We start from the raw sequence: 26,858 nt of genomic DNA on the forward strand, positions 1-26,858 counted from the left end.
GTGCTACAGGTAGTAGGGTGAGAGAATCAAGTTTGCTTCAAGCTGACAAGCCTCTTCTCTCTTAACCTTCCTTCTCACTGGTGAACATTACCACAATGACACTAGTAGAAGAGCATAATTTGGCAGCAGAGAACATTGCACTTTGACCTTATGCTGCATGGTAGGTTTGAAAGGAGCAACAGCTTACTGACTGTAAACAAAAACCAAGAGCTCAGAATCTCAATTCAGTCACTGTTTTGAGGGGGTTTTCTAGGTCCATTGGTAAACCATTGTTACGGTAATGTCACATAGCTTTTTTTTTGGCGGGATAGACCTTGAGCTGGGTTTTTGTTTTTTTAACAACCTCTTGCACAAGTTCCTACCAATCAAGGACAAACACTGGGTTTCCTCTCCACTACACGTACCATTGTGTTTACCATTACACTCTCAACTACAACAATAACAATCTAAACTGTGTCTCACGATATAATTTTAGATGTGAATCCCCATTTAGAAAAAGGGACTTGTGATGGCCACACCAGCAGTCACACAAAGTCGGTAAAACATGGTGGACAATTGTCTTTTTTGGTTTATTAATTTAGTTTAAATATTTTTTCTGCACTACATATTACAAACATAAAGGACTACACACAACCCGTTAAATGACATACTGTTTATTGCAAGTTTGATGTGAAAGGTACTGACTGGAGGTTAAGTTATCTTTTGTTAGGGTCAAGTTGTTTAATGAGGAGTTATTTAATTTGTATTTGGGTTTTGTTTGGATGAGTGCTGGAGTTTAGATGGCTGGCCAAAGAATAGACCAAGTGCTTCACATATGATTTTAAGTAGTTGATTGAGTAATTGGACTGCACCATGTCCCCAGTGCATATGGGGATTATAATTGTTTTTGAAGAAATGTATTTTGATATTTCGCTTTCATTGCACTGTAATTCAGTTAATATGAGTTAGCGCTGTAGTGGATTATGTTGAAGTTATTTGTAGTCTGTTTAAATGTTTAAATTCTTCTTCTACTCTGTTCCAAGAGTGGACTGATCACCCACTATTTATGTTCCCTTCATGTCTTCATGCCTAGAATTAATGTCCATCATATTTTTATAGGAACAATAAGACATTTTAAAGAAACTACATAAGTCTCCTGGTGTCTCTCTTGCCGACCAACTCGGTCCCTGACAGGACAATATAATTCAAATTTAAGTGGCAGTCTGGCTCACTCTTTCTTTGCTGTGTGTCCACAGATGACGGTTGGATTAATCATAAATGCAAAGCCATAAATGATTGGTTTAATGATTCTTTTACACCTTTCATTATCAGCTTTATACAATGACATATCTGTCATGTCATAAAAACTGCCAGAGCCATAATGACCTTTGCACAGGGCTAAACAATAGAGACATTGAGATCGGCATTATTAATTAGCATAGAAGTCTTTTTTTTACCCCCTTGTTCTCCCCAATTTAGTCGTTATGCCAATTCATTCCTCCCCACACACATTTCTATGTTGTACCCTACTGACTCACCTGCTAGTGAGGAGCCCCCACCGGGGGAACGTAGGGCCTTCGTCCTACTCCTCCCGCCCCAACACTCCCTGCTGAAAGGTGCCACCTCAGCCCGTAGGAATACATGCTATGACAAATAGCATGTATTTGGCTCACACAATTGGCCCACACAATTGGCCCCGAACACAGGCCAATTGTGTTCGCATAGACGCCAGACAATGCCCGATGCACCACGGTGGATTCGAACCCACAACCTTGATGGTGGTGGGCAGGCACTTTACCACTGCACCACCCGAGCACCTTGAGAATGATCTTTTTCATTACTTATTTAATCCATTTTTGTAGGTATTCATGTTCAAATTCCTGCAGATACAAAAATACAGACATGGATAGTAAAATCAAATTCATGACAGCAGTTGTTCTTTATTGAGGTACAGTGCAGCATTCACCATGGCCACACACCAGGGTGAAGTCTCTTAGCTTGTGTGAATGAGTGTGTTTTAGAGCTCCAGCACAATCTTGACATCCATCTTAGCCTTGTAGGGTTCCAGCAGGGGGCGCACTTCCTCAGACAGGAATCTGGAAACCTGGAGGTGGAGAGTAGGCATTAGGGATGGAGAGGGGGAACCAGACCAGAAGTACAGTAGTAGTAGCAGTAGTAGTAGCAGTAGTAGTAGAAGCAGTAATATACAGTACCTATAGAAAATCATCATAACCCTTTGAAATAGTTATCTTTGTCGTTCAGCCTGAAATCAAAACTTTTTCCAGCTTTTTTCTTTTTTTCAAACATTAAACATCAACATCAAACTAATGAGATAAAAGTCATCTGTGATTATTATTTGTATTATTATTTTTATTTAACCTTCTGTGTTGTTTTCAAGTTGTGTATGTGTTTGTATCTTGTTTTTGTTGAAAATGTATTAATTTAAACAATTATATTTGTTAAAGAGGTATCCTCTGTACGGGCACCTCCTAAATATCCATACATGGATGATAAACGAAACAGCTATGCTCTAGGGTCGTCCTTATATGGCGAACGTGTAGGATGACAGTGACACCTACCAGCTTATAAGGTTGAGTTGAGGCAGGAAAGATCAGATCAGATATATTCCGGTTCAGTAACTAATAAGTATAACTAACTAAGAAAGAGTGAAGGCCTTACAAACCATTTACTCTCCTACCTGATCTCATCTTACCGGCCTGAATCACTAGGGCCCCCACGAGAGGTATCGTTCTAATCGACGACGCTCAGGGCAACCTGCTACCAGCAATCTAACTACAAGAACTATCCTTATAATTAGTTCATCTTAACAATATTGCTCATATGATAATAAAAACAATTGATAACAAAAAAAAAGACATCTGTGATTTAATACTTTGTAGAGACACATTTCGATATAATTACAGCCATCTATCTGTTTGGATATGTCTCTAGCTTTGCACATTTGGGATTGGGAAATATTTGCCCATTCTTCCTTGAAGAATTGTTCCGAGTTCAGTCAAATTCCGTGGTGAGTGGCGATGGACTGCTCTCTTCAAGTACAGTACAACATATCGGCAACTCAAGGACATTCACCTTCCTATCCTTAAGCCACTGTGTTGTTCTTTTGGCGGTATGTTAGGATCGTTATTGTGATGGAAGGTGAATGACCTGGCCAGCTGTCTAGCAGAGGGACACAAATTAGGTTGAAGAGAAACATCCCCACAACATAATGTTGCCGCCACCCTGCTCTGGCCTGGTTACGACCCTGACTCCCACCATGAGGACATGACGTGTAGTGTGTATGTTCTATGGTATACCTGCTGGGGGGCACGGCCCACAAAGGTTTTGGGGTCCAGAACGGTATCCAGCTGTCCCAGGATGGGGGTGAAGTAGGGGTCCGCTTGGACCCTGGCCAGTAGGTCATTATCCCCTCCTTCCTGTTTAACCACAGCTGCTGCCTGCTGAGACAGTACCCTGATCTTCTCATGACAATCCTGATGGAGAGAGATAGAGAGAGAGAGAGGTAGAGAGATAGGTGAATGTGTGAAGAAACCATAATCACTCACTCAAGCCTGATTTATACTTAGTCAGTCAGCGCATGAAATAGCCAATGTACAAGCTCACAACGCATCGCATTATGACGTTGCTCGGCGGTGCCTCTCGTGGCTCAAGTCACCTTCAGTCGACGCGCCTCCGTCGGTGAAACCGAATACACCTTTTTCAATCTACCTGGTTTTCCAATCATACTGTGACGTATATATCTCCCTGCTCTTAAAAATGTTTGTCTTCTATTGTGCCGAGCAGGGAGTAATGTATAGCAGAACCTGAACGCCAAGATCAAATATAATATTCACTCTTGTATTTACATCTTATGAATATTTATTCGTGAGTTGTCTGACTGAAATTGCATTTACATTTGCTAGCTTGCTGTGCTGCTGTTTAGAACAGTATACTTAAAGGCAATTGCAGTAAGGATTTTTCTTTTTCTACACCCATGTCAGGGGTAAACAAAGGAATGTGGATAAGACCATTCAAACAGCCTGTAGTCTTTTCTATTGGACTAAAACGATTTTACAATTTGGTCATCCTTAGCCTTGATCCAGCACTTAGGCTTAGGCTTATATAGTATAGTCACAAAAAACTATACCTAAGCTCTGATCAGACTGGTAACATCGTTTTCACCTTCCTAAATTCTGTGATTTTGGTATTGTGTAGATCAACGTATATCTGTGATTATTATGTATTGCAAGTCCCTGCAGGAGTCATAGTTATTTGGAAAATACTTGCGAACTACCTCACAAATTGCCTCACAAATCTTTTAGTTATGTATCGACTGTTCAAATGTACTGAAGCGCAGCTAACCCGAACAAAAATGAGGGTCAGGTCTCCTCGCGTGTGCTCCAGTGGTTACTTTGACATCTTAGCAATGCATGGTTTATCAAATCAAACGAGTCGTAGCAGCAGCCAGCCTGACCGTGGGTTGCGTAGTGGAAGTTGTCGCCTGAAAAATAATTCATTTTGAGGTATTATAAGGTAACAGGTAAACATTGGCATTAAATGTGAAAATTTCGTCACGGACATTGTAATGTCTGGGCAGGGCTCTTGTCCTAGACCATGGGTCTTCCAACAGCTGGTCCGGGACCCCTAGTGAGTCCTCAGAGTTACTACTAACTGTGTAGTAACTCTAACTGTAACTTTTTTTCCACAAAAAAACATTTTAATGTCTCAAAATACCCATGAACATGAATCCAACATATTATGAAATGTTTAATAAACAAAATTGCTGCTTTGTCTCTGCTTTGTCTCTCTCTCTCTCTCTCTCTCTCTCTCTCTCTCTCTCTGCTAAGGGGTCCTTGACCTCACCTTAAAAAACTTTGAAGACCCCTGTCCTAGCGAGTTTACCTGTCGGTTTCCTCCAGCCTTCACCATGGCCATGATGATGTTCTCAGTGGCCATGAAGGGCAGCTCATGGCGGATGTGTCTCTCGATCACCTTGGGATAGACCACCAGCCCCTCTGTGATGTTCTGCAGCGTGCTGAGGATGATGTCCGCTGTCAGGAAGGACTCAGGCAGGGAAATCCTCCTATTGGTGGAAGGAAAGACAGAGGATCCAACATGAGAACATTTGTACTGAAAGGGAAAGTGTGAAGTGAATAGAATAGAATTTAAGTCAATTTAAGTGCATTTAAGTGCACTGAATTGAATGAGGCAGCGAACATTCAGGGACATATACTGTACTATAAATGGTAAAACATGGTAAATGGTGCATTTATATAGCAAAGGGAACGGAAGAGGCAACCATGCAAGGCAAGGTCCAGCAATAACATAAAAGCAGTATAACACATTTATAAATGAGTCATACAGGTAAAAGGTAAAGCATAAACTGATAAGCCAAGTCTCAATGCCTGAAATGTGGGAATATAGTGCAGTTACTAGGCTTGGGTTTGTCTAGCCTGGTAAACCCTCCCTCCGGAAATCTAATTTCTAAATCAAATGGAAATGAGATTTCCGGAGGGAGGGTTTACCAGGCTAGGGTTTGTCAGCAGAGTAGGCAAATTATCCTGATTTGATAAGCTTGTTCTATCAAATATTTTTTCTCCAAATCAGAAGTGTCTTCCACATGTTTTAATTTTGAAACTGAACACATTTCTGTTGGTATTGTGCACAGAGAAACAATTTTTTTTTTACCAACCCTAGCAGTTCAGCTGATTCAGCTGATGCTGAATCAACAACGGTTAGGAAGAAAATTACTATTGACTGAGCATGACTCAGAGAGACAAAACTCAAACTCTCAAAATTAAACTCTGACCATAAGCTCACTGAGTCAGAAAACTTCAACCTGACATTTCTCTGGGAGAATAGGATAAGGTTTCTGGCACATAGCAGTGAGTGGACACTTGGTGGAGTATGTATCCTAGTAATAATCAGAATACACCATTCCTCAGTTTGCTAAATAGATGTCAGATTATGGCTATAAATAATGCACAAATCATAATTTGTGTGTGTGTGTGTGTGTGTGTGTGTGTGTGTGTGTGTGTGTGTGTGTGTGTGTGTGTGTGTGTGTGTGTGTGTGTGTGTGTGTGTGTGTGTGTGTGTGTGGTGACCTGTTGGCGCTGTCATCCAGCGTTCTCTCCAACCACTGGACTGAGGCCGTCTGCAATGGGTCAGCCAACAGTGCCACCAGGTGGCGAGCCAAACTACAGCAGCGTTCTGCACGCATAGGGTTCCTCTTGTAGGGCATGGCACTGGATCCTGTAGCAAATAATGATGATTCATTTTAACAGTACACTGTCTAGCTTTGGGAAGGGGCTGTTCCCTTTTGAGGAAGGTACAATTAAATTCCCTTGATCCAGTGGTGTGTTCTACCGTGTTACGCAGTATACCGTGCAGATTTTTTGGGGAAAAAGCGTATACAGTCTACTAACCATTTCATCCTTTGAAAACGCACTAGCGTATACCCACGACCACTCGCATTTCGTGCAGGGAATGATTATCGTATACCTCCGAAAAAAAACCTAGACCACACCACTGCCTTGATCATCATACGAAGATGTGCACATTTTTTAACTGAGTGACCCTTTTGCGAAGGTACTCCACACCAATAAACTTGGTAGTTTACTTCTTTATTTCATATGATCACAAAGCTGAACGTTCAAACCCTTGGCCATCATTATAAATAAGTCTAGACAAATTTTCCAAGGCAATTGAATGTGGGGAGACCATTTGCTCAGATGTGTTAGAGGAGAGAGTGAATGATGAACATACCAATCTGCTCTTTCTCGAAGGGCTCCTCAATTTCTTTCAAGTTTGCCAGCAAGCGGATGTCAGTACAGATCTAAGGCAGAGAAAGAGATGAAAGAGAATAAGTTAAGAGACGCAATGAAACAATTCAATCCACCAAACCAGTAATGTTCAGTTGCTGTTCAGTGTTCACTAAATACAGATGATCTCAGTTAGACTATATCTAACCGAGATATACACATATAAATTACACACAAATATAGCATATCATCCAATCTAAATATCAAAGTCCAAAACAAATTTATCAAACAGAACTTGCATATATACAGTATATTCATTTTATCATTATTATTATTGTAGTTATTATTTTTCATTATATTTTTTGCCATTGCCGTTTGCTAAATGACCACTAGGTTGCAGTGTTTGCCCACTGATGTCCAGGTTCCGTAGCTCACCTTATGGACAGTAGCTCCCAAGCTGGCCAGAGTGGACAGAGAATCAACGTCCACCTTGCGACTGTACGTCTGTCCTGTCACCAGGTACGATCTGAGACGGACCGGATCAGAATCATTAGTTTTATGTGCATGTGTGTCTCATGTCACAGGGCCTATTGTATTATCTGTTGTTTTTGAAGTTTTTCTTTTAAATTGAAATAAACAATGGATTGTAAGATCTCGCTCTTCTCTTTGTGAAAACTCACTTTTTGAAGCCGGCCATCTCTGTCACCAATCTGTCAAGTTCTTCAACCTGAACAGAACATTGATGGAAAGTGAGGATGAGAGGATGTACATACTGCAGGGTTCTTCAACAGGGGGTCCTCAGAGTTACTATAGGGGGGCCATCAAATCTTGGTGTGATAGGATTCTTTTTTACATTAATCACCTGAACCCTAGCATCCCTATTCTGAGGGGAACATTAGCCGAGAGGAGTTAGAGGAGTTGTGAGCTTGTAGATCGGCTATTTTCAGCAATGTTTTTTATTGGGGGGGGGGGGGGGGGGGGGGGGGGGGGGGAGGTGGTTAACCGTCAAGTCAAACAAGTCTATGAAGCTATATGAAAAGGTTTAATCTGCAGCACAATTTTATACAATTTGTGGTGGTCCCTGCTTCATCTCTCCCTCAGCTAAGGGGTCCTTGGCCTGAAAAACGTTGAAGATCCCTGACATACTGTATGACACCTACAGTAGCAAAAGCATTGTTGGCACAAAATTACTGCACATTTTGAATAACAGCTGCAAACCAGTGTTGCCTGGCTGGTCTCTCTATCTAAATAACACAAACATGTCAGGGCAGGTTGTTGACAGGATATTGCATCAACCACACATTTATGTGCGTTGATTGTGGCCGGAAACCTGTGTGACATCTTTCCCCTTCTCTGACCTCAATTTCCTTTCTCTCTACACTCTACTGACTAAATGAACATAACATCTAAACAGAATGCCTCAAAATGTTCATCATCATCATCATCTTCGCTGTAGTCTTGAGTGCTCACCTTGTCATGGTCCCCCTGGAAGAGCTGCAGGAAGCTGGCTTGTGTGCCAGTGGTGCCCTTGACCCCCCGGAAACGCAGGTCATCGCGGGCCCTTTGAAGGTTCCTCATGTCCATGGCCAGGTCCTGTAGCCAAAGGCAGGCTCGCTTCCCCACAGTGGTCAACTGAGCTGGCCTGGCGGGAGAGAAAGAGGGAAGTATTGCAATACCTGATTTCTACTTGGTTGCGCCTTGTGTCTTCCCCCAATATAGCTGATCTACAAACTCACTATTTTGGTTGCGTGTCACAGCATAAATCAGACATAAGGAAGAGGATAGGAAGAATAGAACTGAAGCACAAGATGAGGAGTAAGCTAGACAGCTAGACAGACCAAAGGAGACAGAGCTGAGATGAAAGGATTACCGGCACGTGAGAAGGGCAACAAGACATACTGCATGTTAAATGAATTATCAGGAAACTCACTGACTGAGTATTAGAGAAAATGCAACTATGTTGGCCAAAGCTGGCCAATGCTGGGCAATGCTCCACGCGTCCTAGACTCTTCTCCCTCCTGGCTCCCTAGCTGGGGAATGACCTACCCCTGCAGACTCACTCCTTATTTTCCGCCGCAGTCTGAAAACTCACCTTTTCAGACTCTACCTCACCACTCTAGTACTCCTTATTCATTGTATCACTTCTGTCGCCTATTTATTTATTTATTTATAGACGGTAGTTATACTATCCAGATGTATAGAATGTTGGTTACTTATTCAAACACTGCATGTTATGTTATTTAGACATATACCGTTTGCTTGACCACAAATGATAAAAGTGTGATTGATGACATTGTTTGTTATATAGGGTTCATGCCATTTACAACAACTGTGCCAGTCACTGTGCCAGTCACTCTGGATAAGAGTGTCTGCTAAATGCCTACATTGTAAATGATATGTTCAAACTCACTGGTAGTGGGTGAATCCAAGGGTCGGGAGATCTGCATATTTCTCTGCAAAGTTTGCCAGTCTATCAATCACTCTGGCCAGCTATGGGAATAAAAAAAATTCATATGTCGTCTTGAAGAGTCTGACAATCATGTTATCAAGATTTTAATTAATCCTATCATGAGCTCCACTAGGTTCTCGTCCATGATATGGAAACATTGGCGAAACAGCCTCTACAGACTGTGAGCAGCTGTAGAAGGACTGTCTTATTGTTTTATATGTTTTATGTTTTGTTTTGTTTTATATCGTTGCTTTTATCTGAGTTTTAGCAATGAGCAACTGTCTTATGTATTGTTTTATGGACTCTGAGTCTGAAATAAAGATTGAATTGAATTGAATTGAATAAGAAAGCATCATTATAGTATTATTGTAGGTCAGAAGCTAAAATAATACCATCACAAGGGATCTGTTGGCTATTTATATTCTTCAGCCCCAGGAATCTGCTCTGATGCTGCTTGCATGCAGGTATGCTAGACATCAGATTTGTAAAAACCTTTCTAAATAGATTTCACTTAATTATATCCACTCTGTAGCCAGAGAACAGCTGAGGACTGTTGGCTGGGAGGAAGTAAAAAAAAAAGGCCATTATGTTTCAATTTCCAGTGATATTTACATCCAGTGTGTGTGTGTGTGTGTGTGTGTGTGTGTGTGTGTGTGTGTGTGTGTGTGTGTGTGTGTGTGTGTGTGTGTGTGTGTGTGTGTGTGTGTGTGTGTGTGTGTGTGTGTGTGTGTTGAGCCAGCTGAGCCTCACCTTAGGCAACAGAATGTCAAATCCGTCACGCAGCATAATCAGATCCTGAAGAAAAATTGTAAAGACATTTAGAACTGTATATGACAATACATGAAAAGTTAATCACTTGAACCCTCGCATCCCTAGTCAGGGTGAGTAGACGCATCCCTAGTCAGGGTGAGTAGCCGAAAATAGCCGATCTACAAGCTCTCAATATGAGACGTTGTGAGCTTGTAGATCTGCTTTTTCGGTGAAAATAATTTGTGGAGGGAACAAACAAAAAAGTACAAAGCAGACTCCAGTCAAGTTTACTAAGTATAGAGGGTTTAAGCAAAAATAATAAGCAAAATCAAGATGAGGATATGAAAGTAAAGGACCATACCAGCATCAAATATATATCATCGGTAATAATATTAGTAATAAACCCTACTCTAGAATGCACATAATTAATCATCATTACAGTGTTGTCTCCAACGTAGCAGGAGGTGGCTCCCAGGTGGATGATAGGAGCTGCAGTGGGGCAGCAGTGAGCGAAGGTGTGCACGTGGGCCATGACGTCATGCCTCAGCTTCCGTTCCTCCTCGGCCGCCATGGCAAAGTCAATGTCTTCTGCATGGCTCTCCATCTCCACTATCTGATCATCGCTGATGGGCAGACCCAGAGCCTGGGGGGAGTAGGAAAACGAGGAAAGGCTAAAGTGAATATAGACTTTTTTCATTGAAATGTATCTATTTGAATAGAAATGATTAACTTTCAATGCATTATTATATATCACTTGAGCCCTAGCATCCCTATTCTGGGCATGTCATAATAGGTGAACATTTGGTGACAATAGCAGATCTACAAGCTCACGATGCATTGTGAGCTTGTAGATTGGCTATAAATGGACAGGGCTAAGTACAGACCCCTGAGGGACCCCGGTCAACAAAGTATATAGGTTTAAGTGGTTAAAGTCGTCGCAACTGTTGGTGGAGTTTGCACAGAAATGCATGCAAGTTTGTTGGTGGCCAAATTCTATGGAGACTCCATACAGCTCAGTGAAACACAAATAAGCTGCTGAATCAGGATACACAGGAAAGGTACAACAGCAAAGTAATACAATATTCACAGGCTAAATAACTTATGAGACTAAATATTTTTAAGAGAACGAATGCTAATCAATAATTTGCTTTGCCAACACGTATCTGGCGCACTTCACTGCCACACAGACAGAAGGCAAAACTCCCCTAACCTGATGATGACATTCCATCATTTACAATCATCTGAGTCTCGTGACGACCACATTGTGATATCATAGTGCTCATAGAGCATAGTGCTCTCTATTTGGACAGTGCATTCATGTGACTGACTGGCTTGTACAATTAGTTAGTTGAGGAATTTGGTGCAGACTCTCCCTCTTTCTCTTTGTGTGACAAGGCCACACGGTTCAAGGCCCAGTGCCTTTGACCGCTACTATGTTATAGGTCAGGAGATCGGCTAGCCTGTGCCAGAGCTGTTGAGATAGAAAGAGTTGCATCAGTGAGGGGTCAGAAACACTACAGGTCATGTGCTTCATGTATCATGCGTGCTTCATCAACACCAATTATGAGGATTCAAGTTTGGAAATAGAATTATACAGTACATACATACAGTGGTATACACTGATTGGAACAATTAGTTGCCTGAAGGCAAGCATTACGTCCGCATTCTTCTAGTTCTTGTTGTTGTCTCTGATTACACCTAAACAAATTTCCAATCAACTGTCAGTTGGTTTTGGCATTGGCAATAAGTCATTGAATACTGAATATTATATGAATATTCTTTGTTGACATGACCCGTGATTTAAGTAAAATAATTAGCCCAATGGAGTGAACAGAGATGATGCAACTCTATCTCGATGGCTCTGGCGTGTGAAAAACAAATAATGCCCTCAATTCAAGAAACGCTGACATGGAAACCATGGTTTGTTTGTGTTTTTTTGCATACACAATTCCCTAATACATTTTATATGGCCATGGCTAGATATATTTGTAGTATAACTGTACATGTGTGTTTGTACATTAACACACCGCTCGGTCGATGAACCCCAAAAGCTGTGCATTACCCCGATAACGTGCTACACTTAGAACATACATACTGTACGAGCAAGGCAGCTGAGCAGACAGGGTGTGTGTAAAGTAAAATATGGATTCTCTGGAGGTCAGTTTCCTATTACTGTGACATTCTCTTCATGCTATTTTAAACACACAAACCCTCCCCTAGTGGTAGCAGTATGATATTATAGCTCAGCTAACTCCCTAAAGCAGGGGTATTCAACAGGGGGTCCTCAGAGTTATTACAGGGGGGCCACCAAATCTTTGTGTGATTGGAACTTTGTTTTTACATTAAACAATTGAACCCTAGCATCCCTATTCTGAGGGGAACATTAGCCGAAATGAGCAGATCTACAAGCTCACCATGCCTCGTTGTGAGCTTGTAGATCAGCTATTTTCGGGAAAGAGGGGGGAAAAGAGCAGACCAAGTACAGAGCCAAAGGCCAGTATTGAGGGTTTAAGTGGTTAAATGTCTGAAAATACATATTAACATGAATCCAACACTGATGATAGTGCTGTCAAACAAGTCTATGAAGCTATCTACACTGCTCAAAATAATTAAGGGAACACTTTGATCCCTTAATTCTTTTGAGCAGTTTTTGTTAGCAGTACACAGTTCATGAAAACTCAAAATAATTAAGGGATAAAAGTGTTCCCTACATTTCTTTGAGCAGTATATTTTATACAATATGTAGTGGGGGTCCCTGCTTCATCTCTCTCAGCTAAGGGGTCCTTGGCCTGAGAAAAGTTGAATACCCCTGCCTTAAAGAACATCTGGAGGTACCAGAACAGTTATTTTCAGTGCACGGAGGGACTCTTTGTTCTGATCTCAGCAGATTAGATTACTAAAGTGCTGACTGTGAGATGAATAAAGGGAGATGAGAAGTTAAAGATATCAGTCCTGCCAAGTAGCAATGCTGTAGTAGTATCCATCCGGAGTATAAGGCCTGTGTGTGTGTGTGTGTGTGTGTGTGTGTGTGTGTGTGTGTGTGTGTGTGTGTGTGTGTGTGTGTGTGTGTGTGTGTGTGTGTGTGTGTGTGTGTGTGTGTGTGTATGTGTGCGTGCGTGCGTGTGCGTGCGCGTGCGCGTGTGCGTGTGCGTGTGCGTGTCAAGTCATATGAGGTGATGCATGTGAGAAAGGGTCTGATGTTAATTAGCCACAACCTTCTGCCCTCTCTTAATGTGAGGGGTGTGGAGATTGCTTGTCACTTGGTCAAATGCAGGACTATTTATGCTTGCCAAAGTATGAGCGGAACATACAGAATTAATGTAGGCTACGACAGTTGAAACGTGGACATGGATGGTCAACAACCTAAACCTCATAAACAAACAAAAAAACGTTGATATTGTTTGCCGGTCCAAATTTAGTTTTGTGGACGGCCATTGTGTGACTCAAGCTTAGGCCTGATTCATTTCACTGTACAATTTGTATCTTGAGATAAAAACTAAAATCTATCAATCTTCCCCAAAGCTGACTTGCAGGCTGGGTTATGATGGAGCAATACGTTATCTTTTCTGAACTCTGGGTATATGGGACACTGAACATAAATGACAGTTTCTAGTAAGCATTGTCAAATAGAAGCTATTCTTCTCAATTTTAGTTTTCTATCTGTTGATAACAACTGGAAAATCAATGTCCAGCCAAAACTACCTTAAATTGATATCAATATAATATGTAACACTTGAATTCAACAGGGGGGTAACAATAGCCTTTATTTCAAGTTCTCCCAGAGTAGGCCCTATTGCTTAAATTGATATGTAGGCTACTGCAGTGGTTCTCAAACTTTTTCATGTCAAGGACCCCCAAATTGACACTTATTAGTCGGCGGACCCCCATTTCAAAAGATATGCCATTGACCCCCATAGAGAATATTCTTTACGGCTCTAGCAGTGATTCTCAACCATTTTAATTTCAAGGACCCCCAGTTTGACATGCATTAGGCTACGGACCCCCATTTAAAGACATTTCTATCTCTGGGACCTCAATTCATATTGTAAAATCAATGTTAATTTAACTCTGAGAGTGTACAAATGGAAACAAATGGACCCGTTAGGGTCCATTTGGTTCCATTTGTACACTCTCAGAGTTACAGACCCATAAGGGTCCATTTGGTTCCTATAAATCATTTAGCTGGGGACCCCCTGGTATCCCCTCAAGTACCCCTGGGGATCCCCGGACCCCACTTTGAGAACCAATGGGCTACTGTATGTCACCACCAGGACTGTACAAATTGAAGGGAGCATGATGTGATGCTACTATGACTGTGATTGATCAATATTCCCAGCCTGGAATTCCCTCCCTGGGCACTGGGCACAGCAGCCTTGCTTTGATCTGGTATTTCTCAGGGCACTGATTGAACAGAGTATTCTGGTAGTCTTCTATTAGAAAGCATTCAAGGACTATATTTTTCACGAGGTCCCTCTTTTAAAACTATATTTAGTTCGGGGAACTTGATATCAGGGCTCTCTCTCAAGGTCACATATTTTAACTAATGTCTTGACTAACACATGACAAAACGTGCGCGTCGTAATAAAAACAATGATTCAAATAATTGTAGTGGAGTAAAAAAGTACAATATTTGTCTCTGAGATGTAGTGGAGTAAAAGTAAAAGTACTGAAATTTGGAAATACTCCAGTAAAGTAAAAATCAGGCATGCAAATACCCCCTAGGTGAAAAAGGTGACAACATGTTGTTGTTTTTTCGGGTCAGGTGCATAGACTGTGTCACACAATTGGCCTATTTGGATTTAAAACGGCTATTGTAGCTGAAAAGCTACAAGTTTGCATGTCTGAAAAATACAGTACAGTACTAGAGTAAATGTACTTAGTTACTTTCCACCACTGCAACTGATCAAATTAGTATCCATGGCTGCATGTGCTGCAGACAGTAGTGAGTCAAACCTTCTCAGCTTTGGCCAGATAGATCCACAGCTTCCTCCAGGCTGTGAACTTCTTCTTGTCACTGAAGTTGTAGGCCATCTCCTTACTGGCATATCTGGACACCAGTGGGGAGCGGTACTTCATGAATTCATCATCGGACCCCTCCATGGTTTATGGTGGTCGGGAGAACAGAAGATTCTGCCACACACTGCTCTGATCTGACTGCTACAGGTCGATCACAACCACTAGCCTTAGCCTGTCCAGTACATGGGGTCCAGTAGCCGTGCAATTTCACACGGGACTTCCTATTTCTTTGGTGTTTCGCATAGGTGGGCGTGGTTACGTGCCTATCCCTAACCCTAATCCTAACCTTAAACTCAGTAAAACTATGCCTAAATCTAACCCTAACCCTAAACGTTACCTCTCAAACACTAGGTCTAACCCTAACCTTAACCTCACAGGAACTATGCCTAAACCTAACCTTAAAACCACGCCCACCTGGTCGAAACACCGGGAAAAGAGAGAGTCCGTATTTTCACATGGACCTACACTAGCTATTTACGACACTTCTGGTCGGTGTACGGCATGAGCAGCGTTGCCATGTCCGCTCTTTATAAGCGACTTTGGGCTTATTTTTCTGTAAAGTTGCTTGTAAATATTTGTAGTTGTGGGTTGCGTTTTTTTGGGCTTCCTGTCTAATGTTGCTCTCATGTCAAGGACCTCAAAATGTATGTGTATTTTTTCGCGGCCCCTTATCTGAAAATATTTTGTGCTACAGCCGAGAGACTCCCATATAAGATTTGTGTAAATGTTCCAAGATATTTCACCTTTTTTCTCCAAGATCTTTTTGAAAATAGCCGATCTACAAGCTCGCAACGCGTCGCTGTCGGCTATTTTCAAATGCTTATTTCCCTCACAAAATCTGGCAACGCTGGGCATGAGGTATTGCGTTGCTTTGTACTGTCATACGGCAGAAGGTCAATATATGACATAAATCTGCTGGTAAAGGGTTATTAATTATACCGCCCTCTAATTTTTATCGATTCCAACTGGCCACGTTTGTAATTTCTACTCGCTCGGGATAGCAGATTATGCATGCATGCAGATTATGCATGCATGCTTAGTTTATGGGAATTATTTTGCATTTTCACTCGTAGCTCTGATTCATAAGGATAATGAATCAGAGCTAAGTAAATAGTTGTAAATCTATAGACTTGATCGTCCCCAGGCAGCAACAGACAGTGGTGGAAAAAGTACTTACATTTTGTACTTAAAAAAAAAAAGTATCAATACCACTCTGTTACAAGTAAAAGTCCTGTATTCAAAATGTACTTGTGTAGTTAGTTAGTAGTAGTTAGTACTAAAGTATGGCCGAAATGTATATAGGGCTGAAGTGGGTATTGTATGTTTTGTAATAATAATAATCAAAATCTACAAAGTAACTAGTAACTAATTGTTTTCAAATAATTGTAGTGAATAAAAGTACAATATTTGAATCTGAGATGTAGTGGAGTAGAAGTAAAAGTATTGAAAATTGTACATACTCCAGTAAAGTAAAAAATACCTCAAAATTGTACCTAAGTACAGTACTTGAGTAAAAGTACTTAGTTACTTTCCACCATGCACTGGCAGCAGATGCACGATGACCACCAGATCTATGAATGTACCTTGCATTATGGCATGCACCATTAAACCGCCAGTGAGACATTTATGATCTGTGGTACCGAGAGTGGGGTGGATCCGGATCGTTTGTTTGTGTGCGAGCCACAATACGACCAAAGATGCATCATGCAGAGAAATGATTCATCTGAAGGTGACAGTGCGTTGAATTTAGGACAGTTCTGTAATTAGAACCTCCCCCTCTGCTTTTCTATTTCGTGGCATCTCGTGTGTCTTATGTAACAACGCAGACAATTGCTGCCTCTGTCTGTGTTATTTCATTATTTATAAATATTCATTCAATATACATGTAGCATCATCCCCTCCCTCCTCCTTGCGTGCCTGAAGGGCATCATATAAATAGGAATGTGTGTCTGTGAGCATGCAGCAGCATCTAGGGAAGAGTTGCAGCTGTAAACACCGTACTCCATCCCTCTCTCTCATTCCCCCTCGCGCTCTCTCTCTCTCCCCTCCCTCTGTCTCCCCCTCTCCATCTCTCTGTCTCCCTCTGTCTCACTGTCTCCGTCTCTCTGTCTGTCTTTCTTTCTCTCTCTGTGGATTTGTCCATCTCTCTGTCCTGTGACGGCGGTGTGCTTTCTACAGGGCTGTATGGTATGTATGCACATGTGTGTGTGCGTGTATGTGTGTGTGTGTGAGTGAGTGAGAGTGTGTGGGAGGACTTGCCTCCTCCCGTTTTCCCTCAAAATGACGAGACACCTTTCCAGAGAATCTGCAGGGGTGGTATTGACTTCCCGTCTCCTGCATTGCACAATCTCTCCTCTCTGCATGGACTGACAAAATAAGGAAGACATTCAAAAACGGGGGGTATTGCTGGACGGGAGGGGCAGAAGACAGAGAGGGAAGAACAGAGAGAGAGACACACACAGCGTGTGTGACTGTGTGGTGTTGGTGGTGGTGTGGGAGGGGTAGATATTAGGATGGAGAGGGGGAGAGGTTGAGTGGCATAGGAGGTACACAGTGTAGGAGAGACACAGGGAGAGAGAGGGAGCCAGCCTTTCACACACCGCTCGGGAGTCACTGCCTCCTGGCAGCCCATTCTCTGAACAAGGAAACACGAAAAAGAAAGCACTGTGGATCCCAGAAGGAGACGGAGGAGGGGGGCTGAGGAGGGGGAGACCAGAGGTTCTACACACAAGATGGCTGCTTTGTCCTCTGCTGAGTCTGGTAAGTGTTTAAAAAAAAAAAAAAATTACCCTTTTTTGTATGCCTCAACACAGGTCCTCAACCCTCCTCATCCTATCCTATGTAACATCTGGCATTAAGCACTTTGGAGCCATTTAACTTTTCATCAAACATCCACAGTCCATGGAACTGTTGCTTGAGTCCACTTCCTGTGTTTAGCAGCTCACATGGATGGTCACAACTGCACAGAGTCTCTGACACAAAAGCTTTCAACCTGTATTTTATATTCTTGTTTGCCAGCCTCTCACTCCTGTTTTCAAATGACATGTTCCGTCTTAGTTCCATCCAAAATGTGTGTTCTGTTCTTTTGACATCCACTTACAGCACATCATATTCTGTCACCATGCTATCCTCTGGCGGGGGACCAAGGTTCCTCCTCTCTCTCACCTGTTTTTTTATAAAGCACAAAAAGGATGAAAGGACAGGTTGGGCAGAAGGTAAAGGGCAGAGGAGGCAAGCCAAATTGATATGGTGGAGGTGATGAAAGGAAGCGCACAAGACGACAGAAAGAGTAGAGAGTAGAAAGATATGATTGATATCTCTAAATCACTATGAATTATCATGTCTCAGAGTCCAAGATTATCCTTAGATGAAGAACATTTAGAACATTTTGAGATTTATAAACATTTAACTTTTGTTTTTGAACTTAAAGGTGAGGTTGCATCATGGCCAACAGACATATATTGCCATGTCAATTTACACAGGAACATTGAAGCTTGTCTTATTTGTAAATATGAACACATATCATCGCTTCCTTTATGAAAAAAGGTTTCCGGCTGCACTGCACCACTGAAGCAGTTTTGGGATTCAATGCCTTTGCTGGCTTTGGCATTGTTGTTGTTTGGAACCATAGATTATGTAATCACTTCTGATCACTAGCTCACAGGCACATAATATCCAACCCTCCTGTCAGTGCAGTAGATTAGTACAACAAACCACCAAACTAAAGCATAACAATAAGGAGCATTCAACCACTCACATTGTTTTCCAACAGGGGAACTTGGGGTCCGTCACCCGCCCGAGCGCAGACTTCTGCTGCTTGGGGGGCCACGCGCCGGGAAGACCTCCACAGCTAACACCATCCTGGGGGACGAAGTCTTTGAGCCGGGAACGGAGACCACTCACAGCAACGTGGGCCAGACAGAGATATATGGCAGACGGGTGACTGTGGTCGATACGCCACCTTGGACTATCCCCAGTGACCCAGAGAATGATTGCAACACGGATGAGAACGATAACGCTGCAGCTGACCCCCCGCAGCCGCCGCCAAGCTTTGATAGCGAGGGGCCTTGTATGGGAGCCATCCTTTGCCCTCCTGGACCCCATGCCCTCCTGTTGGTGGTGTCGGTTACCCAGCCCTTCACAGAGATACAGAAAAAGGCGGCGGAGGACCAGCTGGCGGCCCTGGGCGGAGGCACCTGGAGATACTCCATGGTGCTCTTCACTGGAGTTGACAAGCTGCCCCAGGGGACCTTTATCGAGGAGCACATATCGAACACAGGGGAGGCCCTGCAGTGGTTGGTGGAGAGGTGTGGAAGCAGGTATGCAGGGATGTTATTAGAACCTTTTTATGGGTGCTCAAGCACTACATTTCATGTTAGCACATCTTAAAATAAAACCAAAAGTAATGCATTTAATATTTTAAAATATTATATAATAAAAACAAAGTCCCCCACTTATGTATGACAGTATAAGATAAGATGTGTATTGTCACTGTATGGAACATACAACAAAACTTTGTTTAGTGCATTCTCTTAAAACAAATAGCAGCATCAATAAAGAAATACAGATAGAGCAACATTATGCCATAAACTGTTAGTCTGTCATAGTCAAGTCATCATAGTCAGTCAAATAAAAACATCCATAGTTCATGCAATAAATCTTAAGAAAAAAACAGAGACCACGGAGAACCATCCACTAGGTACAATATTGCACTTGCCCAATAGCGTGTGTGTGTGTGTGTGTGTGTGTGTGTGTGTGTGTGTGTGTGTGTGTGTGTGTGTGTGTGTGTGCGTGTGTGTGTGTGTGTGTGTGTGTGTGTGTGTGTGTGTGTGTGTGTGTGTGTGTACATGTATGTGTACATGTATGTGTATTTGGAGGAGAATGAGGTTATGAGTCCATCCATGCTGTTGGTTCTGGGAAGAAGCTGTTGATTTCCAGTCACTTAGTCCTGACGAATATATATGAAGAGAATGGGATTTCCGGAATGAATCATTTCCCATCAGTGCAGTTGTGTTTTGAGACACTTTCATTTTCTAACTCTCCTTAATAGGGCATCGGGGCCCAAGGGCTCAGGAGGTATTACATTTATTAATGTACAGTATGTTATAATAATATAATGTATCAATTGTTATCCAGTGGCTTTGGGGCAGTGACCCCATAAAGTTCTGATCCTAGAATCGCCCCGGTGCTGGTTATATTGACTTTATCTCTCTGTCATACTGTCATACTGTTCAGAATAACTTAAGCACAACAAATGTAATAGTATCCTACAGGCAGATCCACCTCACCTCCACACTGCATGTAGTATGCCTAAGAAATTTGTGTTTTGAGTACCAGTAGGCAGTATTAAACCGTGGAATCTGGTTCACTCAGGGCAAAATAACGGCCTCTTCATTCCTGTGCAAATCCAGCCAATGTTGGCACTAACACTGCTGAGATGAATAATGTGTGTGCTCCAATTAGCCTGAGTCTACCTTTCATCACTATCTTTCTATCCCATATGTCCAGGTACCATGCCTTTGATAACACAAGCAAAGAAAAGAATGAGGAGGACAACATGCAGGTGCCAGAACTTATGGAGAAGGTGGAGGAGTTGATAACTGACAACCAAGGTTTGCTAATGATGATAATATTAATCCTAATCCTACTTACAGTATTCTTAATATGTTTGTAGAATCTTTATACCTTACATACAGTGTGTATATACACACATATGTACATAACAGGAAAACTTCTGTACGTACACGTGTTAGGTTGCTAGGTTGTTCCAAACATCTCTGAGAACTTGCTACAGTTCTTCTTCTTCTGTCTATTCAATTCAATTTTATTATAGTGCCAAATCACAAGCTTCTGTCTCATGATCCTATCATCCTATCCTACTTCCTGCTACTATAATTGACAAGGCCTCCAAAGTAGGTTCGGGGTTGGTCAGCACAGGATCAGTCCACTTGCCTCCAAACTTGCCACAGACTATTGATCAGAACTCTGGCTAATACTTAGGCTTCTTTCCCCACCTTGATCAGTGATCAGACTCTCAGCTTGACTACATTTGCAGAAACACTGCCCCAAACCCACAATGAAACTCCACAATGCTTCAACGTTGCCTGCAGACACTCATCCTTGTACTGCGCTCCAGCACTTCAGTGAATAAACTGCCAAATATTTCAAATAGAGCAGAGCATCTGCTGCCACTTGAGTTTTCTTGCATAGGTGAGTTGCTTGGCTTTGTTTCCACATCAGAGGCATTGCATTTGGCTACAAGTCTACCTCTGACCAGACCTCCCTGGACTGTAAATGAGTGTAGTGTCCCACTGTTCTCTGCCAGTTCTGAGCTGATGGTGCTGCTGGACAGTGAAGGGAAGTCATGATGTGTCTTTCGACTACTGCACTCAGTTTCCTTGGCCGACCACTGTGTTTCCAGTCCTCAACCCTCCCTGTTTCTTTGTGCTTCTGCAGAAGAGCACACCTGTAAACACCTGTCTGCCTCGAAATGTCTGCCTGTGAGAGACCTTGCTGATGCAGAGTGACCTTGTGTCTTGTATGATTCCCCCTGCACAGCTCTTTCTGTTTCAGTTAATGCTTTTGTTTCAATCTATATTATGTTGTTGATCATTAGTAGCCTGGTAAACCCTCCCTCCGGAAATCTCATTTCCATTTGATTTCAAATCAAATGGAAATGAGATTTCCGGAGGGAGGGTTTACCAGGCTAGATCATTAGTACCTTTGGTATAATTGTTTAATCATGCACTGGGCTATTATGTCTACAAAACCTTACATTAGTTTATCTGCAATTTGGCCTGTTACTTTGTTACTCTCTTTCCTCAAGAACTTAAAGTACATATCTCATTGGAATATTTCATTATTTGTAAGATAAATGCAACCCGTGGTAATCTTATTACCAAAAGTATATATTTTCATGTACACCAAATTAAGTAAATTGCATAACCATCTCATCAATAATGATATGATAAATAACATGCTGTGTCTTAGGGTGGTACTTTGAGGTGAACGAGCTGATTCTGCTGGAGGAGGAGCAGGCCAGGAAGGCTCTTGAGGAGGAACGGATGAGGATGGAGGAGCACGTTAGACAAAGGGAGCAGATGATTGGAGGACCTCCGAGAGGTGAGGAGCAGTACTGTCTGTGTGCGTGCATCTGCATATGCATGTGGTGCATAGCTGGCCTATTCTGCTCATGGGAAAATGAGACATATAGAGAGATAAGCCCTGCTGTCTGTCTCACCTATGCATCTCCCTTTCTGTCCGTCTCTCACATCTTCCCCTTTCTCTCCTTTTTCTGTTATTTCTTTCCGCCTCATTCCTTCCATCACCCACACCACTCCACCTGTCTCTCCTGTGTGTGTGTGTGTGTGTGTGTGTGTGTGTGTGTGTGTGTGTGTGTGTGTGTGTGTGTGTGTGTGTGTGTGTGTGTGTGTGTGTGTGTGTGTGTGTGTGTGTGTGTGTGTGTGTGCGTGCGTGCGTGCGTGCGTGCGTGCGTGCGTGCGTGTTTGTGTGCGTGCGTGCGTGTTTGTGTGTGTGTGTCTGTCTCTCTCTCTCTCTCTCTCTCTCTCTCTCTCTCTCTCTCTCTCTCTCTCTCTCTCTCTCTCCCCCCAGAGCTCAGGGTGTTGCTGCTTGGCTGGAAGGGCGTAGGTAAGAGCTCAGTGGGGAACTCCATCCTGGGTAATCGTGTCTTCGAGGCAGGCCAGGAGACAGAGCTGTGTCTGAGGAGGCAGGCCCTGGTGTCGGGGCGCAGGGTCACCATCGTCGACACCCCGGGCTGGGACTGGTTCTCTGTCCGGCGGACCCCGAAGCGCATCCGCCATGAGACACAGCGCGGCGCAGCCCTTCTACGCCCGGGGCCACACACCCTCCTGCTGGTCCTCCCTGTGGTCTCGTCGCTCACCACCAGGAAGCGACGCACCCTGCAGGCTCACTTGGAGGCGCTGTTTGGTGAGAAGTCGTGCCAACACACCATGGTGCTGTTCAGCTGCGGCGATTGGCTGGGCCACACGCCCATCGAGGAGCACATTCAGAGAGGGGGGCGGGAGCTGCACAGACTGCTGGCGTACTGCGGGAACTATTACCATGTGCTGGACAGTAAGGTGCCCGGGAAGGACAGCAGGGGCATCTCAGACCTGCTGGACAAGATCGAGGAGATGATCAGGGAGAACGTAGAGAATGGGGACGAGGCCATCCTCCCCATACAGGACGAATGGCGTAAGTCTCACCGCTCGTTAGTTACAGTTAAGATGTGCTGTGCTTTACACTTTCCCTGTGAGTAGCCTTTAGAGCTAAAATGCTTGCATTTTTCTTTTTTATTATTGGAGGAAGTACAAGAGCTAGTACATATGCTACAACAGATCCACTTTATATTTTGCTTTACTTAACTAATAATGCCATCTAAATGCATAGTAAGGATTACCATTTAGATTATAGTGTATAATATGGTGTCATTTACATATAATGACATACACTGTGGCTAGTGCACCTGGTTTAATGTAATTGTGTGTGTTCGACAGTGACTGATGAGAGCTCTCAGTCCTCTGACAACACTGAACCAGAGGATGACTGTAGAGGATGCCAGCTCCAGTGATCCGACGGCTATGAAGGGAAAAGCGGAATTCTGCATTTGCACCCTGCCTTGAGACTTCACCAGACCCAAAACATTACCTCATATAATGAAACCTCATCTAGATCCTCTCCTCAACTCAACGTCCGAAGGATTTTAAGGGAAACTGAGACTAAATCAGCAACAGGGGTTTTGGAACTGTGGTCCTGTGATGATGTGATGATGGCTCTGCCTTAGATTTTGAAAGAAAGTCCCAAATCTCACATCACAAAGACAGCTTGGATTCAGATTATCCTCTGATGTTATGTGGTTTGTGCTTGGATTGAGAGCGCACTCTGATGTGATGACTGGTGTGTGTTGTGAGGGCAAACGCTGCCCACATACCATGAGTTCCATTTCAGATATTTGGGTTCTGCTTTCACAGGGTCTAGGTGACAATATCATTCTGTCTGTGTCACAGGCAATGACTGCTACTAAAGACACCCCACTTCAACGCCTCAGAATAAGAGAGTGGATTCATTCAGAGTCATTGTAATTCTACGTTCTGAGAGGACTATTACGCTGGTGTTCTTTTTTGTGTGTGTATGTGTGCGCAATGAGCGTGACGCTGCTGTAATGTTGTCTGCTGGGGAATGATGCGATGCATCGCTTTTGTTTTCACTTTGTATTACAATCTACTGATGAGGTAGATGAGGGAGAAGACAACTTCATCACAGGCAGTCAGCAGTGGGGGTATGAGTCATATCCACAGACCAGTCTGTGACATTAAGTAAGAGAGACTGCACGAGTCAGAGCTCCTTCTAACCCAGGTTACATGTTGACACTGTAGTGCTTTTTAAGGTGGCCATTTTGTGTTGTTCCCAGCTAAATGTTCCTCATTCAAATGGGGGGTGGGGTGATAAACATGCTCAAGCAAAAGCAACATATTGAGAAATAACAGCTCACATACTGTAAACCCATCCAACAGAAACAAAATATCTGCAATATATAGAAACCCAGTAATCTGGATTTGAGGTGAGTAAGTGAACCTTGGGTCCTTTGTGCACACCAGCGTTATTAACGTTTGCCATGTGAAAAGAATATAATTCTTGAATCAGAAGACATTCAGCATCTGGTAATAATATTATGATCTCTCCTCCTGTTGTATATTCTCTGTGGGTGATATTAAGCAAAAGTGTATGAAGCCGAAATGAAGATTTCTTTTCATCATCATTTCAATAGTCCTGCTCTGGGAATTGGGATGAAATCCAACTCTTTGGGGCTGATTCTGGCATATTTACTGAAATACTCATTAGTGCAAACTGCAGACATGAGTCACTTATTAACAGAAACCTTTTCAACTACCTCTAGGGTTTGCTTTGGTCTGCTTTGACTGCAAGATGGTCAATGTTTGTTCTTCTGGGGTATTCCATGGACTCTGGCGTGCCACATCAGATCAATCTCTCCTAAGTGATTTAACGGAATCATTTTGAAATAGTAAATATTTAATCATTTTGATCCATGTCTGGCACGCTGTGAATAACAGCATTTATTTGGGACGGATGCTTTGCACACAGTAAAGTCCTCAGTATTCATTTCACTCTGAGAGTGTACAAATGGAACCAAACAGACCTGTAAAATGAACACTCAGGATTTTACAGTGCAGTCTCACATCCCTCTCTCCATATTCTGTCACAACCAGCTCAGTCTGGTTCTGCATCGCTCTGCTTTCTGGTCATGCACCCGTGTTTGTTAGTCAATAGGGAAGATTCAGCAACATGACTCAGCATAAGAGAGAAGGAACTGGGGGTAAGGCCTCATGACTGTGTAGCATCCTTTACATCAAGTGGTCCCGTGCTACTGAAACAGTAGATACATACTTACAAACGTACTTAATTACCTGCTTACCGTAAACATTTTTCTACACCATTGACACATCTGCTCCTGACATCGGTAGAGGAAAAAAAAGAGAGAGGGAGAGAGAGCGAGAAATAACCTCAGCTCCCAGAGGCCTGTTTAGACTGAGAGTGCATGTGCCTAAACGAGTGCCTAATAAAGCTTTTGGTAACATCACTCCCTGTTTAGAACCTTGCCGAAGCAAGCCACCGTGAGTTCCTGGTGTGGCATTATTATATCACCTCTACCTTTACAACTGTGCTATAAAAAACTACCGGTAATCATAAAAGAAAAAGAAAAGTAGTGTGGATAAAGAAAAGCCATGTACTGTTATAAAGGTTGGTATTATAGTATAGAAATGAATGTACTATGTGACCAGTAGCACTGCCATGTGTTAAAGGAGAGAAAAACACACATTTTCTACAAAAAGAGGCAAAAAAGAGGCATATAAAAGAAACCACTGCTTCCTCAATGCTTTCCTGCCACAATGCTTCATCTAGTGATGTAGTCTACCACAGCACTTAGTATAGAAAGCATGCCTTCAGAGTGTGGTGTGAGGATATATTTCAAATATTTATTTGGAGTCTTGAGTTAAACTTAAAGTTCCGCTCCACTTGTGAATACATTGTATAAAGCGATGGATATTTACAGTGTAGGATATGTTACATTGTACCATCAAAACAATTTGCACTGTGTAACATCCACCAGTTTACTTTAGCCAAAGTGAAGTGACTTACTGTATGTGATCCTATGTGGTGCGCGCATCATTAGTGCAACAACTTTGTTTCATTCAGACAATAAAATATATGGATATATCGTTGTCTATTTTTGTTGTTTATTGTTTTGTTTCTTTGTTTTGTTTTTTTCGTTTGGTTGTACCAATTGAGAGAGACTTCAATATGACCTCAGAGAACAGTGGTCTTCAACAGGAGGTCCTCAGAGTTACTACAGGGGATCTGCCAAATCTTTGTGTGATGGGGAACATTAGCGGAAAATAGCCGATCTACAAGCTTACAACGCCTCGCGCTGCCAGGCGTTGGGAGCTTGTGGCTCAGCTATTTTTGGAGAGTTGGTGTATGGAAAAAGAGCAGACCAAGTACGGAGCCAACGATCATGTTGAGTAAATATAGAGGGTTTAAAAGGTTAACTGTCTGAAAATACACATTAACGTGAATCCAACATATTAATATAAAAGATAATGCATGTCAAACAAGTCTATGAAGCTATCTATGAAATCTCTGAAAATGTTTAACCTGCAGCACAATTTTATTCAATATGTTGTGGGGGTCCCTGCTTCATCTCCCTATCAGCTAAGGGGTATTTGGTCTGAAAGACCCCTGCCTTAGAAGATGCAACTAATACATTGCATGTTTCTGGCTGGATAGTGTTTGTAGCTGGAGACATGAGTTGCATACTCTGGCCTCAGTTTCTTGTCTCAGTTTCTTGTCTCTCTAATATTCTA

General features: G+C 42.6%; 2 protein-coding genes across 2 annotated transcripts; one reads left to right on the forward strand and one right to left on the reverse strand.

The window, feature by feature from the left end:
* Window positions 1–1,894: 1,894 nt before the first annotated feature.
* On the reverse strand, window positions 1,895–15,283 carry adsl (adenylosuccinate lyase). The gene is made up of 12 exons (XM_084071576.1): window positions 14,893–15,283; window positions 10,379–10,582; window positions 9,940–9,984; window positions 9,151–9,230; window positions 8,211–8,382; window positions 7,421–7,467; window positions 7,176–7,266; window positions 6,745–6,814; window positions 6,084–6,231; window positions 4,882–5,062; window positions 3,297–3,473; window positions 1,895–2,083 (listed from the first exon to the last, which is right to left on the reverse strand). Exons 1-12 carry the CDS (start codon window positions 15,037–15,039, stop codon window positions 1,997–1,999), a joined length of 1,449 nt encoding a protein of 482 aa, XP_083927702.1. The 5' UTR covers window positions 15,040–15,283; the 3' UTR covers window positions 1,895–1,996.
* A 2,095-nt stretch (window positions 15,284–17,378) lies between these two features.
* Window positions 17,379–26,176, forward strand: LOC311056241 (GTPase IMAP family member 8). The gene is made up of 6 exons (XM_084072712.1): window positions 17,379–17,715; window positions 18,728–19,274; window positions 20,464–20,567; window positions 21,946–22,077; window positions 22,567–23,169; window positions 23,472–26,176. Exons 1-6 carry the CDS (start codon window positions 17,688–17,690, stop codon window positions 23,543–23,545), a joined length of 1,488 nt encoding a protein of 495 aa, XP_083928838.1. The 5' UTR covers window positions 17,379–17,687; the 3' UTR covers window positions 23,546–26,176.
* Window positions 26,177–26,858: the final 682 nt, after the last annotated feature.

This window comes from Gymnoscopelus microlampas, assembly GCF_963454915.1.
Source record: "Gymnoscopelus microlampas genome assembly, chromosome: 11".
NCBI classification, from domain to species: domain Eukaryota; kingdom Metazoa; phylum Chordata; class Actinopteri; order Myctophiformes; family Myctophidae; genus Gymnoscopelus; species Gymnoscopelus microlampas.

Bases quoted from the DNA above. Each gene is read 5' to 3' on its own strand.
- LOC311056241 (XM_084072712.1), top strand. From the start codon at position 17,688: ATGGCTGCTTTGTCCTCTGCTGAGTCTG. The intron at 17,716-18,727 runs GTAAGTGTTTAA...GTTTTCCAACAG, and splicing joins TTTGTCCTCTGCTGAGTCTG to GGGAACTTGGGGTCCGTCAC. The intron at 22,078-22,566 runs GTGAGGAGCAGT...CTCTCCCCCCAG, and splicing joins GATTGGAGGACCTCCGAGAG to AGCTCAGGGTGTTGCTGCTT.
- adsl (XM_084071576.1), bottom strand. From the start codon at position 15,039: ATGGAGGGGTCCGATGATGAATTCATGAAGTACCGCTCCCCACTGGTG. The intron at 10,583-14,892 runs GTTTGACTCACT...TACTCCCCCCAG, and splicing joins ATCTGGCCAAAGCTGAGAAG to GCTCTGGGTCTGCCCATCAG. The intron at 5,063-6,083 runs GTCACCACACAC...TTCCACCAATAG, and splicing joins CTGGATGACAGCGCCAACAG to GAGGATTTCCCTGCCTGAGT.